The following is a 12,580-nucleotide window of genomic DNA, read 5'->3' as shown; positions in this document are numbered from 1 at the left end:
CACACATTATTACTGATTAGATTATATCCTACGCATTTGTCAGCCAGTATATATGCTGGTAATACAGATGAAATATTTAAGCAGAGGTGACAGTTTGTGGTGATCATACAAATTCATAGATATCTAGGGTATCTTGAATTATAAATAATTGTTGATAAGAAAGTCCCAATCTCTCACATAGAGGTATAAATATGTACAAAATCAGTGTTGCAGAGAAATACTCCAGCAGAAAGTCTGCAGGATCAATAGGTTTAAAAATAAAAGTAAGAGAAACAATGTTGCAAAGAAAAAGTTTTTTCCAGCAATGGATCTACAGAATCAATCACTTGATAAATTAACCTTGTATAGGCTTCTAATGATTCTGCAATCAGAAAAAACACTGCCTCCAAAGCTTGTAACAATTTAACAATTGACAGACCTATCAGTTTTGGTCTTTTATCCACACAGAAAGTATAGTTAATCAGCAAACTAATTATAATTTATACCGATTAAGAACAAATACATGACAGTCTGATATAATAATGTTACCTTGCTAGCACCAGAGTAAAGAGAACTCTGTTTAGAAATTTCATGTATAAACCACATAGATGGAAAATATATAGTATGCAACACATGTATCAAAGTGTACCAGAGTATCACATAATCATGCAACATGTATATTTTTAAATGAAATAAATGCACCTTTTGGTGCTTTCATTTTTATGCAACAAGTGAGGACTACAGAAATTGATCTAAACTAATAAGGATATTCAGAAAAAATGTATATTCTCTTTGTGCATTTAAATATTAATTCATGCACAGGGGTGTGATTATTATGACCCCTAGTGATAATCCTCAATTGATAACGAGCTATGTGGGAGGAGGGGGGGAGGGGGGAGGTAGAAAGAGAGACGGTGAAAAAGTGTGGCCGTGAGTGGAAAATATATTATATTGTTCAGTTGGTCACCACTCCAGCCAGATTTAAATAGCAATCTATCACCCTCACTTTCTAGCCCGATCCGTTACTGCTTCCCCTAATGTGCCTTCCACCATATATAAGGAATATATTGCCGAAGTATCAATACTAGATATCCTTAATACTTAACCTCAGAAATCGGTATGTGGTGTAAGGCAGAGAGGGGGGAGTGAGAAAGAAGGGGATATGACACGACCGTGGAGGGATTATACAGGGTGTTGCCGTAGTGTTACCAATCGCCGCTCCAAATGCTATGGATGCCGGCGTCCGTCATTCATCTCCACAGGTCCGGCTCCCCGCTCCTGCTTTCCCCCTCGTCTCACATGTGTGTCCTCACTGTGAAAGTGCCGCGGCCGCCCGGCACTTTCACAGTGAGGACACATTACGGCAATACGGACACATTACGGCATTACGGCAATATCCGTAATGCCAGATCGGATACATCCAAATTTAAATCTCTGACTACTGTTGCCAAACATTTCCTTCAGGTTCACGAGAGCAGAACTCAAGATTTACGCATCTTTGACCTAGAACACCTCAAAATGGGCCTAAGAGGAGGAGACGTAATGAACACACTACAGAAAAAAGAGTCGGAGTGGATCTTCAAGTTACATTCCTTGATACCGCGAGGCCTAAATGAAAACATAAACTATAGTGTGTTTCTTGAGTAAACTTCCTTGGGTGCGAGACTTCATGAGAACTAAGGAGACATACTTACATCCCTTTAGGAACAAAATATGTAATGTTCAATACAAAATCATGAGATATTTTGATTAAACATCACACTTCCCCTCTCCCCCCAATACCTTCACTCACTCACATACACTTTCACTCCTCTCACCTAGCAACTTTTGACATACATTCTAGACAATCTAGTCATATTTCCACAATAAATAATTACTATTTTGATGCCTAAAAGCCCATAAAATGTTTTACCTTTATCACTACCCTTGTCACTACATCCTCCCACATATATATTTCTTTATATATTATTACATTTCACACTTCTTCATTTATTATTATTTCTTCACTTATTCACTTCCTCATATTTTCACTCATTCTCGTTCTATGTACACCTATCCTGGTATATTCTTCAAGTACACAACTCCTTTCTTAGCACACAGCTCAAACTCCTATTAATAATAAAAATAATGTTTTAATATTATATTCATAGTTCTCATCATCATTCTTCACTGTTTAAATACTAATCAATTCATCTGTTACCCAGTCACCCAGGAAGAATATTACTCATTGATGAATTACTCATAAATAATTATGTTTCCTTTTTGAATCATTATATTCTCCCTTTTGAACGGTACTAATGATTATGTGCCTGGCCAAGCTATCAATGATAACACACTATTATCTACAAAATCCTGCTCATACAATTTCTCACACAAAAGAAGATAAATTGACTAATACAAACTGGACATATAGAAATACATATGTGTAAATTGATATACTATAGTGATCCTCAGCAAGGACCTATATAGTTCCAATATTCTCCTCATAATTATTTGGTAGTTTTATTTTTACATGTATCACACATATATACAATACTTATGTTTTGTGCGTTTTGATTTTATTTAATTTATATGTTTCTTCATATTTATTTGATTCAATAATGTACATGATGTTCTGCACTGTTTGACTTCCAGGTTATACTAAACTAAGACTCAATTGTCAATATAATCAATCCAGCCATTTAGGAAATTATTCAGGCTTTTAGATCAATTAAATAGTTCAAACTCAATGCCGACTAATTATATTGTTTTGGCATTAGGAGGGTTATTCATCACTTCAGATTATATTTAGTATCAACAGCATAATTGTTCAATTTACATAATCACTGTTAATTAATACATCGCTATATAAAGTTATGACTGGGCTTGAAGGACTGAGGCTCCCGTGAACAAGCCCGTTAGGTGAAACGTACGTAGGGACTGACGTCATCAAGGACGTCGTACGGCCACGCCCCTTTTGGACTCCGGGCGGCCGCTGCACTTTCACAGTGAGGACACACATGTGAGACGAGGGGGAAAGCAGGAGCGGGGAGCCGGACCTGTGGAGATGAATGACGGACGCCGGCATCCATAGCATTTGGAGCGGCGATTGGTAACACTACGGCAACACCCTGTATAATCCCTCCACGGTCGTGTCATATCCCCTTCTTTCTCACTCCCCCCTCTCTGCCTTACACCACATACCGATTTCTGAGGTTAAGTATTAAGGATATCTAGTATTGATACTTCGGCAATATATTCCTTATATATGGTGGAAGGCACATTAGGGGAAGCAGTAACGGATCGGGCTAGAAAGTGAGGGTGATAGATTGCTATTTAAATCTGGCTGGAGTGGTGACCAACTGAACAATATAATATATTTTCCACTCACGGCCACACTTTTTCACCGTCTCTCTTTCCACCTCCCCCCTCCCCCCCTCCTCCCACATAGCTCGTTATCAATTGAGGATTATCACTAGGGGTCATAATAATCACACCCCTGTGCATGAATTAATATTTAAATGCACAAAGAGAATATACATTTTTTCTGAATATCCTTATTAGTTTAGATCAATTTCTGTAGTCCTCACTTGTTGCATAAAAATGAAAGCACTGTCTAATTCGTTGATTACAGTTAAAGTGCTATTGCAAGCAAATAGTCAGGATTCAGATTTCTTAAAATAAGTAATTAAATTTATTGGTATACAGATCACCTTGGTTACAGAGGTCAGTCCTCTGTTATCAAATTTGAATATCAGAATGCCCAGATCAGGGCGTTACATTTCAATATATTCATTATACATTTCATTATTCACGCCTACCGTAATGACACTTGTTTTCTAATAAAATGGACATATATGGACATTGGCATAATCAAACCAAAAATATGTAATTGCGTCAGAATCACAAGTTTCTCTTGGACATTACTAAAATATCCAATTCCTATTTTTCCATTGTCTACAATATGTGTGTGTGGGGGTAATGCATTCTTGGAAATAGACTGGACTTCGGAAATGCGTACGTGCAATTAGAACTGGCAAACAATTTGTTTTCAACATTCTTTTCTATGTTTTAAAGTTCAACTAAAATACAAAAGAATATATGCTGTATCATTTAGAGAAAAACAAAATGGATTCTCTGCTGAATATATCCTATACTAGAGACTATGGCTTTCTGGATATATTCTGACTATATGTGTGCATGCATATTACATGTACTAACCAGTAGTACTTATGGAAGGCTTTTAGGCCTTCAGCAGTTTGTCTCTGTCACAGTATTCGACAGCTCCACCCTTTGATCAGGGACATTATCCATGTACCCTGTCATCTCAGGAGAGTTTCTAGGAACGTACAGCTCACTAATGATCATTTCATGTAAAATTGCTGTTCTGCGTTTGGCAGTAATTTTCTGAATGCAACATAAACCACATCTGTAGACTGTGTATAGCAACAAGATGGCTACGATGATCACAAGGATAAATTTCATCACAGAATACATCACATTAGAAAACCAGGCTCCCATTCCTGAGAACCAGGTACTGGGGTTAAACATAGACCACCATGCATCATCTTCAGAATCGGGATCATAGTGTGCTCGTTTAAAATCTTCCTTTAAATCATAAGCTTCATTCATGTAATTAGCAATAATGGCGTCTGGATCAGTATCATTGTTAGTCAAATAATTACAGCAATGTACGCCGAGGTTAGTTTCAAGGGTTAGACAATAACCTCCTGACTGGGCTGTCAGGTAATCCAAAACGAGTCTGTGTTGTAACAGTTCATTACGAAAAGCTTTCAGTTCATGTCCGACATATCGAAATGTCTCATCATAAAGTTCAGTAACGTTGTCAATGAATTGGGCTAGATCAACAATCTCCTTTTGGTTCTCCAAATAGCCCCAGGTACCATAGGAAAAGATGTTGGCAAGGGTGGTACCAATACGATGCTTTATGGAGGAGTCAATTAACGGAAGGTGTTTCCGAATTATTATGTCTCTCTTATAACGTTGACCATCTTTTTGACCATCCTGTAAAAACACTTTTTTCAACTCATCATGGGTTATGGTGTAGAACTGTGGAATAATTCTCCCCAGGTAGCAAAGACCTTCAGAATTTGGGGGTAACCATTTATAAGCATTTTTCCCACAAATGTAATACATATCATGTGGAAGAAGGTAGGGAATGTCAAATCCTAATACCATAGTAGCCACTATCATACCAATCTGGCATGTCTGTACAATAGGATCTGTCTCAGAATGAGGAACATTTACTGGTAACGTGTAATCAAATACAGAGTTGTAGTAATCTATGGTGCATGAAATGCAATTGGAGCTTTTAAAATCCTCGCTACATGGCTCAGCACACTGTGGAACATATGGCTTGTATATGTTAACAATTTTATCACAATATCCTTTCTCCACTTTACCTAATTGAACCGGGTGATCTGCCTTGGGAAGGGTAAACATTCCTGCACTGGTCCACAGTTGTGGTTCATAGGATCTCATGTCAACTATAGTTTTATTAAAACAAAATGGCACTCGATCACTAACATGTGGGGCCAGAACGATGATGGGTGGCTTTGTCTTGTTATATTGATCAGTAACGTGTCTTCCACAACTTTTTAGGCTACAATCTTCTTCACAACTCTCTACACTAATCACTTTGGTTATCTCATCGTGTGATGCAGGGACTGGTGACATAGGCAGATTTTCGCTCAATAGCGGTGTTCTGGTACATACCCAACAATTTGTGACATTCAATACCTGTCCCAACAGTGCGTGATATTTTTGAATGGGGTAATTCCGAGAGTAATATCCAACATTATCCATACACCAGAGTATGCACCTCTCCTCTGGGGGTTTGGTACAGTAATCACAAATGCACCTTTCGACTGGAGGTAAATCAGACTCGGTGCACAGATCATCGTTGTTGATAGATCGGGGGGGCCTGCTTAGAAAAGAGGAAGGAATTGTTTGGTTAAAATAATGACCATCCACTCTAATGGAGGCCGCATAATCAGACCATGAGCCCCTGCTCGCCCTCTCTCCAAGATACAAAATGCCCCCTATGGTAAGGACCATGATGGTTCCCAGTAAACAGCAAAATAACTTGAAACTTTTCTGGGACATTATTCGGTAGGCCTGTAATCGATTATATGCAATCATCTCCATCTTGCTTGAAGAGCCCTGCTACACACAGGTCGGGTAAGTCTGTATTCACAAGCAAATTAGAGTCTCTGGAATCTTTCGTCGTGTCTGCGCACAAATCAGAGTCTCTTTGTTTTTTCAAACTTGGGTCTCTTACCGGTTTGCAATGGGATCCATGTACCCACGTGTCTCTTTCGGCAACCTTTATGGAGGTATCTGTTGTCAAGAGCACTTGCCAAGGACCGTCCCACCGATCTGTGAGGGAACCCGACCGCAGGAAGCTTCTCACCATCACATGGTCCCCAGGCTGAATCTGGTGTGCTGGACCCAAGGAGGAAGTAGGCTGAATACTCTGTTGAGCACGTCGGAGATCTCTTAGCTGCTTAGACAATTGAATAACATATTGAACAGTCAAATCATGTTGCATTTTTAAATCAGTCTTTGGGTTAGTAACGTATCTTGGTTGAAGTCCAAATAGCAATTCATAAGGAGAGAGATTGAGCGGGGGTTTAGGTGTGATTCTAATACTATGAAGCACTATAGGTAGTGCTTCTGGCCACGACAATCCCGTCTCTTTGGTAAGCTTAGCTAACCTGTTTTTAATAACCCCATTAATTCTTTCCACCTTTGCTGACGCCTTTGGGTAATACGGCGTGTGTAGTTTGGATTCTATTCCTATCATTTCACACATTCTCTGAAAAACTTTCCCTGTAAAGTGTGTTCCACGATCACTTTCAATAACATACGGTAACCCATATCTACATACAAATTCTTGCAAAATTTTCTTAGCGGTGAACTGTGCGGTGTCTGAGGCCGTAGGCCAAGCCTCAACCCAACCGCTGAACATGTCCACTAAAACCAACACGTACTGAAGCCCTCTTATCTTTGGTAACTGAATAAAATCAATCTGTAACCTTTGAAATGGACCTGAGGCATTTGGCAAATGTCTCATCTGGGTAGGTACTGTCTTTCCAACATTGTTTTTCAAGCAAATAACACAGCTTTCACATTTATTTCTGGCAACCTTGATAAACCCTGGAGCATACCAATATGACTGAACAATTCTGTTCATGCTGTCTGCACCCAAATGTACTAAGCCATGAGCACCTTCTGCTAGTGCTGGCAACAATTGTTTAGGAGCCACTGGTTTGTCATCTGGCCCCACCCAAATACCATCCTCTCTCTGACAACATTTTTTTAATTTCCAATTGTTAATCTCATTTGACGATGTACCCTTCTGATACTGTTTTAGTCTTTCCCATGTTATTTCATTAAAAATCATCATCATGGCTGGTGTTTCAGATTGGCATGGAGCTACGGCAACTTCTTTGGCTGTCATGTCAGCCAACCTATTACCCATGGAAACAGCATCAATTTGTTTTGTGTGTGCTTGACATTTAATTACTGCAACTTCTTCTGGCAATTGTATAGCATTTATTAACTCTTTTACCAAGTGAGCATTTGCAATGGGTGTTCCTGCTGCAGTAAGGTATCCCCTATGCTTCCAGATGGCCCCAAAATCTTGTACCACTCCAAACCCGTATCTGGAGTCTGTGTAGATGTTTACTCGTTTCCCTTCTGCTAACTGGCATGCTCTAATTAATGCTATTAACTCTGCTACTTGAGCTGAATGAGGTGGGCCCAATGGTTTGGCTTCTACAACCTTATCCTGTGTCGTGACAGCATACCCTGTCACCAATGACCCATCCTGTGTCTGCCTGTGACAACTACCATCGGTGAACAAAACCATATCTGGGTTTTCTAATGGTGTTTCAGAGATATCAGGTCTAACTGAAAAGTTTTGATTCATGTATGTATTGCAATCATGCACATTGTTCTCCTTCTCCTCCTCATCCTCTCTACTCCTCTCTTCGGAGGACGAGGGTAACAATGTGGCAGGATTCAGATTGTTGCACCTGTGTATTGTGAGATTACCAGGAGTCAAAAGAGCTATCTCCCACCGGGAGAATCTAGCAGTGGACACATGTCTAGTCTGTGCGTTGTTTAGTATTTGTGCAACTGCATGTGGGACATACAGGTGTAATTCATGCTGTAACACAATATCTTGGGTCTTTTCCAGCAATAGGACGGCTGCAGCCACTGCCCGTAAACATGTGGGCAATGCTTTTGCAACCGTATCCAACTGTGCACTGAAATAACCTATGGGTCTGTGTCTGTCCCCATGTATTTGTGTCAACACCCCTAAAGCTGTGTCTTTATTCTCACTACAATAAAGTTGGAATGGTTTGCTGTAGTTAGGTAAGCCTAACGCTGGGGCCGTGGTCAACAACTGTTTAATTTTGTCAAAAGCAGCGACTGACTCAGGTGTATGCTGCACTATCTGTGGTTTATCCTGAGAAATGAACTGCTGTAGGGGTAGGGCCACTGTCGAAAACCCTGGTATCCATTGTCTGCAAAATTGTGCCATGCCAAGAAAGGCACGCACATCCTTTTGTGTTTTGGGTAATGGATGTTTTACCATTACCTCCACCCTCTGAGGGTCTAACTGTCTTTGGCCTGGTGCCAAATAATGACCCAGATATTTAACCTTGTCAGTGCACAGTTGAATTTTATCCTGCGACACCTTGTGACCTGCCTCTGCAAGGAAACACAATAATTGTTTAGTGTCTGCAAGGGATGCTTCAAACGACTTGGAGCACAGCAACAGGTCGTCCACGTATTGTATAAGGACGGAACCATCTGTGGGTACAAAAGATTGCAGATTATTACGCAGGCATTGTGAATACCAATTTGGACTCTCAATATACCCTTGTGGAAGCCGTGTCCAGGTGTACTGGACACCCCTATAGGTAAATGCAAACAGGTATTGTGAGTCAGGATGTACCGGCACTGAAAAAAATGCACTGCATAAATCAATTACACTGAAATGAGTCGCATCTGCAGGAATCTGCGTTAATATGGTGGCAGGATTTGGCACCACTGGATAATGCGACTTTACCACTTTGTTCAGTGCCCTTAAATCCTGAGTCAAACGCCACTTTGTAGGTTTCCCAGGTGTGGGATTACGCTTGGCTATGGGAAACACTGGAGTATTTGCAGTGCTTATACACTTTACTAAAACTCCCTGATCTAGTAAAGTTTGCATAACTGATTCTAGTCCTTTCTCTGCTTCTGGCTTTAATGGATACTGCGGAACCCTAGGAGGTAATTTTCCCGGGAGTAATTCCACCTGTACCGGAGGTGTATCCTTTATTAAGCCTATATCATGTGACTCAGTGGCCCATAAGTGCTCAGGTATTTCATCAAGCATGTTCTTTACCTGCGGAGATAAAATCACAGGGTAAATAGAGGTTTTTATATGGGCGGTATCCAAATACGCCTGCACTTCCTCTGTACTTTTGTCAGGAATCTGTAAAAATACCCCATCTGGAGAGCAATATATAGTGCAGTTTAATTTACAAAGTAGGTCCCTACCTAGTAAATTAGAAGGTGAATTTTCCGATAACACAAAGGCATGTGAGGTTGATATGGGACCCAGTGTTACTTTCTGATTAGAAGATACAGGGAGTGTAGTGACTTTCCCAGTAATTCCTATCGCTTGTACTGTTTGTAAAGTTTTGGAAATATTCCCCTTATCTTTTAATACACTGCGTTCAGCACCAGTATCAATAAGGCAATTGTATGTATCATTGCCTACTTGCATCCATACGGTAGGCTCCGGTAACCCTCCCATATGGGCAGCAAGAATGCTGGCGCTAGCCTCATCCTATAGTCTTGCTCTGGTCCCTTGACCCCCCCGTGCAGCCCATGACTGTGAGGGAGACTGTGAAGCTCCTGCTGCAGCGATTAGGCGTTGTCCTCTGGGCTCTCGGCCAGGAGAGCTTGCAAAGGAAACTTTGTTGGCTCTATACTTTCTGCCGGGGGGAGGAAAAGGAGGAGGGGGAATCACGGAGGGAGAAGAGTGAAAAGGCTGTGCAGAACGCCTTGCTGGTACCTGTAGTGCTCTGTAAGATGGACAACTACGCTGGTAATGTCCATAAATTCCGCATGCATAACATATACCATTTTGAGATGCTTTGATCTGCTTAATCTGGGGAGTTTGCTTCTGATGCATATGTTCCTTTAAGGACTCATTTGCTGCTCTCTCTAAAGTTTTTATCTGCAATGTCATTAGCTTATCTTTAGCCTTAGAATCCTTAACTAAAATATTTCTTTCATGTCTTTTTGAAGCATTAAGCAAAACACCAAGCACTTCATCTTTCCATTCAGGGTACTGTATGGTCACGCGGTCACGCAATTTTTCATTCAACCCATCCATAAACAAACCCTTAATCATGACTGCAACCTGTGCATCATTCTCATCACTGATTCCACCATACTCCTTAAGATTTTCCATCAATCGCTTATAGTATTCAGCCACAGACTCAGTCAGCTCCTGTTTTGTCTGATACAATTTAGACCAGTCAATACGCTGGGGAAATACCAGTTTTAACTGTTCTTGAAACATTTTCACCACATTCTTCTGCTGCTCAGTAGTTAATTGCGTAGCCTCTAGCATTTCTGCTGTAACTACCTTAGTGCTATCAATTTTCTCATTTGGATACATTGCTAGTATTAACTGCTTCCAATCCCTCCCTGCAGGTTCATGTATGAGTGACACAGTTTCCACATATTTACATGCCTTATGCAGATTTTTTCTTGGATCGGGAAAACTCTGTATTAAAGATTGCAAATCTGTTTGTCTCCAGGGACTCCACATCGGAACAGTTCTATCTGACCCTACCTCTTGCCCTGGCACTGTAAATACCCTGACTGGTTGCAACTCCAGTGTAGGTTTGGGTTTGCGCAGAGTATCTTTAGTAATTATAGCTTCAGCGCGCAACCTATCTGCTTTTTCCTTGCGAGTCTCTTTCGCTGCTACCTCCTCTGGTTCTGATAATATCTCATCTGTGCTACCGTCACTAGATTCCTCACTAGTTTTAACAGTTACCTGACCTGAGCTCGTGGAGGACGCAGCAGCCCTCTCTGTTCTCCCAACTGCCCTAGGTTGTGCTAGCGTGCAAGCTATTCCTGCAAACTGTTGCTCCTCCTGCCACTGATCCTCTGATATACTAGTAATATTCTGAGGATATAGTGGACAATATGCTGGAGGGCGACAGTCCCCTGTTGGTGCGGATACTGATGATGCCAGTGCCAGATGTTTACGGCAATCTGTTATAAGCGGCTGGGTTTGCATTGCTCCAACTGTATTATCTAATTTATACATATTGGCAATAGCATACCACTGGCGCAAGCATCTCAGTTGTTTTAACCTATTCTGAGCCTTCACTGTAGACATGATTCTGTCTCTTACTGTGTCTAAACATTCTGTATTGAACGATCCGCATACAGGAAAACACATTTTATCAAGCTTGGTAAGTGACACCCACTGGTCACAATACTGCACAAGGTCTGGATCACATTGTTCCATTATAAAGTAAGCACTTCTAGGGTTAATTCTCCCTGCTCTTTCATACGTCGAAAAACCTGCCCCCATCTTGAGCAGCAAATAGTTCTACCGCGGTACGTCTACCTATTGAAACCAGCAGTAAATATCCCTATAATCACAATCAATACTCTTCTTTAGAGTTACTCACTTCTGTGCACAGTAACAGTCACTGTTAATACATCAGATTGTCACACAGACTCAGAATCCTGAAGGGACTGCAGATTCCGTTATCTACCAGAATCCATATATTTAAACCAATTAGCAGCCCTTTTCTAGATCAGTATTACCATGAGTTACAATCACTTACACGATTTTCAAATATAACCTTGGGCTGTTCACTCTGTTCTCTCTCACACACCCTTCTTGTACACGTGTAGCTGACTAACAAGGGAGGTGGTCTATGTGCTTTTTACTTATTTTTGGCTCTTATCTTATCTAACACTTACAGCGTTAACGAGGGCACGTGATACTGTAAATGCAGATTGAAACACAAACAGACCTCGTGAAGATGGTCCACAGCACTTATACACGCACTCATTCACAGAGTTAAGAGTGAAAAACCCAGGTTTTTTTTTTTTTTTTTTCTTATTTCTTATTTACATGCAACAGCATCTGTCAATCAACATTTCCCGAGTTACTTTTCTTGGCTACTTGGTCCTTCAACCGACTTAAACACACTCAATGCACAACTAATCAGCAATGCAGTTATTAAGTACATCACACAGTTGACCAGTAAGTATAAAAGCAGCACAACACATCAGCATGCTACATTCCATACTTACCAGCACCCGTTGTAGTGATGTCAGGATTGGTGTCGTCTCCACCCTTAGTGAGAAGTCGATGAAAGGACCAATTCAAGTTCGTTCGACGAGCCCCCAAATTGTCTAATTCGTTGATTACAGTTAAAGTGCTATTGCAAGCAAATAGTCAGGATTCAGATTTCTTAAAATAAGTAATTAAATTTATTGGTATACAGATCACCTTGGTTACAGAGGTCAGTCCTCTGTTATCAAATTTGAATATCAGAAT

At 40.6% G+C, this 12,580-nt stretch overlaps 2 protein-coding genes across 2 annotated transcripts in view; one reads left to right on the top strand and one right to left on the bottom strand.

Moving 5' to 3' along the window:
• The window catches only part of LOC134984552 (oocyte zinc finger protein XlCOF6-like), a 62,507-nt gene that overhangs the window by 34,022 nt on the left and 15,905 nt on the right, over positions 1 to 12,580 (top strand). The window lies entirely within an intron of this gene.
• On the bottom strand, positions 4,210 to 11,105 carry LOC134984548 (uncharacterized). Its single transcript, XM_063950106.1, has 2 exons — positions 11,059 to 11,105; positions 4,210 to 6,481 (listed from the first exon to the last, which is right to left on the bottom strand). Exon 2 carries the CDS (start codon positions 6,124 to 6,126, stop codon positions 4,210 to 4,212), a length of 1,917 nt encoding a protein of 638 aa, XP_063806176.1. The 5' UTR covers positions 6,127 to 6,481; positions 11,059 to 11,105.

Source organism: Pseudophryne corroboree (assembly GCF_028390025.1).
Source record: "Pseudophryne corroboree isolate aPseCor3 chromosome 3 unlocalized genomic scaffold, aPseCor3.hap2 SUPER_3_unloc_62, whole genome shotgun sequence".
NCBI lineage: Eukaryota > Metazoa > Chordata > Amphibia > Anura > Myobatrachidae > Pseudophryne > Pseudophryne corroboree.
The sequence above is the reverse complement of the archived record's forward strand: the minus strand, read 5'-3'. Positions and strand labels throughout refer to the sequence as shown.